The sequence below is a fragment of the Petaurus breviceps genome, unplaced genomic scaffold (genome assembly GCF_028583685.1).
Source record: "Petaurus breviceps papuanus isolate PSGF00001 unplaced genomic scaffold, PetGlider_PUasm1.0 90721, whole genome shotgun sequence".
NCBI classification, from domain to species: Eukaryota; Metazoa; Chordata; class Mammalia; order Diprotodontia; family Petauridae; genus Petaurus; species Petaurus breviceps.
The window spans coordinates 2719815-2722075 of NW_027187322.1; the positions used below are offsets into that span (position 1 = coordinate 2719815).

The window sequence follows — 2261 nt, forward strand, 5'->3', positions numbered from 1 at the left end:
AGGGCAGCAGCCTCTGTGCCTCAGCACGCAGCTGTGTGGAAGGTAAGACCAAGGCAGCTCAGAAGGCAGCCGAGGCTCCGGTGGTGTGAGGGCTTAAGGGCCCTGAAGATCTCCCCCACCCCCAAGGTGGATGCCCCCCTGCAGGTGCCCTAAATTCCACAGTGAGTCACGAGGTGCTAGGGTTAACCACTGCTGCCCTCTGTTCTCCTAATATGCAAATAATAATGAGCACTTTCCAAATGAAGAGCTGTTGGATTTCCTGCCCTGTGCAGAGTTGGTACAAGGTCTGCTGTCCCGGTTTTACAGCCGAGGCTTCCCCATGGCCCCCCAACTCATCAGCAATAAAGAAGTGGAGAGAGGGCTTGAACCCAGGGCCGAGTCCGGGAAGCTCTCCAGACCTCAGTTTCCTTATGTGGAAGATGAGAGGGTTGGGGGGCATGATGGCCAAGGTCCCTGGAGAGCCCTGGCCCGGCTCCCTCCAGGCCCCGACAGGCAGAGCCATCTGAGAACAGCGTCTCTGCTTTGGGGGCTGAAGACCCCACTAGGAGGCCTTTATTGTCACCATCAGAGCACACTCTAAAGGCGGAGAACCGGGGCTGATCCGGTGTCACACAGGAGATGGATGGAAGGGGAAGCCCGGGGGGTCGGGGCAAAGGAGCTGGGGTCCGAGGCTCTGAGAAAGTGAATCAGGACGCGGGGCACTGGACGTCGGAGCTGGGGGGCCGGGGGGCCGTCTTGCCCTGCCTGCCCCCAGGACCAGGGGGCCGGACCGGGCCCGCGCTCTCCTCCGCCCACCCCGCCCGTCGGGGCCCATGCGAGCGCTCGCGGCTCCGCGCACCGACGGCACCAGCCAGGGGCCCGGCTTAGGAGTGCGGACCGCGCCGCAGAGGCCGGCCGGCCAGGGCGGGGCGCCCAGCCACTCCGCTCCGCCGGCTCCTCCGCGCCCCGCCCCCACCCGACGTGCCGGCCGGCCACGCGGCGCCCTCCTCCCGAAACCCGCGCGGGGCAGGCCGGCCGCCCCCCCGCCCGCCCCGCGCTGACCCGGCCCGCCCCCCCGCGGCGCCGGGGGAGCCGGTTCCGCAGGTAGCACCACTAGGTGACTTGTCACCGTTATTTCCCAACGCATGCGCCGTCCTCGCCCCACGCCGGGCCGGGCTAATTAACCGGAGCACCCCGGCCCCTCCCCTCCCCTGCCCTGCCCACCCCAAGCGCACACGCACACACACGCACCCCCCGAGCGCCGCGGCCGGCCCATAAAGCGGGAGCCCGTCGGGCCGGCCGGGCCAGAGCGCGCCCCGACACTTTGCGGGCCGCCGGATCTCCGCCAGCCAGCCGCCCGCCCGCGCCCGCGCTCCCCTGCCCTCGGCCCTCCCGGCGGCCTGCGCGGCACGGCTCGGGCACCGGCGCGGCGTCGGGCCGCTGCGGCCGTTCCTCGCACCCCTGCCGGCGAACTTCGGCGCCGGCCCGGCCCGGCCCGGCCCGGTCCGCGTGCCCGCCCCCCGAGTCCCTTCCGCTTGCCCCGGCGGCCGCCACCATGCCACGGGCTTTCCTCGTGAAGAAGCCGTGCATCTCCACGGGCAAGCGCAACTGGAGCGAGCTCCCGGACGAGGAGCGCGGCGAGATCTACGTGCCGGGTGAGCGGGCGGCCTGGAGCTGGGGGAGGGGGGCCCCCCGCGGGCCTGGAGCTGGGGGCCGGGCCCCCCCGCCCGGCAGCGGCGACCCCCGACGGGCCGGGCCCCCGCGAGCTTTGGGGCGCGCACAGACCGGAGCCAGCCAGTTTGGGGAGCGAGGCGCCTTTATTTGTGGGAGATGGCCGGCGGGGTCCGCTCCGCCGCGGGTTGAGGTCCGGCAGCTCTCCGTCCGTGTGTCTGTGTGTCCGGCGGCCGCGGGCCCGGGCCCGCTGTCTCTTCTCCCGACCTCTCTGAACCATGTGCTGGGCCCCCTGGGGCGAGGGCATCCTCTGCCGGGCCGGGCGCGGACCTGTGAGAGTGGGGGGCGGTGATGAGCAGCGCCTCTGCCCGCGTGCGCCCCGCGTGCCGCGGCTTGCTCAGCTGTCAAGTGCGCCAAGAAGGAACGGCCAGAGCCCCGCAGCTGCTGCCCAGAAAGGGTCCCTGAGAGTCAGGCTGAGCTGGGCTCAGAGCAGCCCGGGACTGAGAGCAGAGGAAGCACTTTGCGCAAGGAGTCCTCTTGTCCTCTCTCCCTCCTTACTTCCCTTCTCTCTCTCCCTCCCTCCCTCTTTCCTTCCCTCCCTCTTTCCTTCT

The 2261-nt window shown here is 70.9% G+C and overlaps 1 protein-coding gene across 1 annotated transcript in view; it reads left to right on the forward strand.

Moving 5' to 3' along the window:
* Positions 1-1456: 1456 nt before the first annotated feature.
* OVOL1 (ovo like transcriptional repressor 1) overlaps positions 1457-2261 on the forward strand; it is an 8785-nt gene continuing 7980 nt past the window's right edge. Inside the window, exon 1 of the mRNA XM_069066363.1 lies at positions 1457-1634. Coding sequence (XP_068922464.1) covers positions 1535-1634 — 100 coding nt within the window. The 5' untranslated portion in view covers positions 1457-1534. The remainder of the gene's footprint in view (positions 1635-2261) is intronic.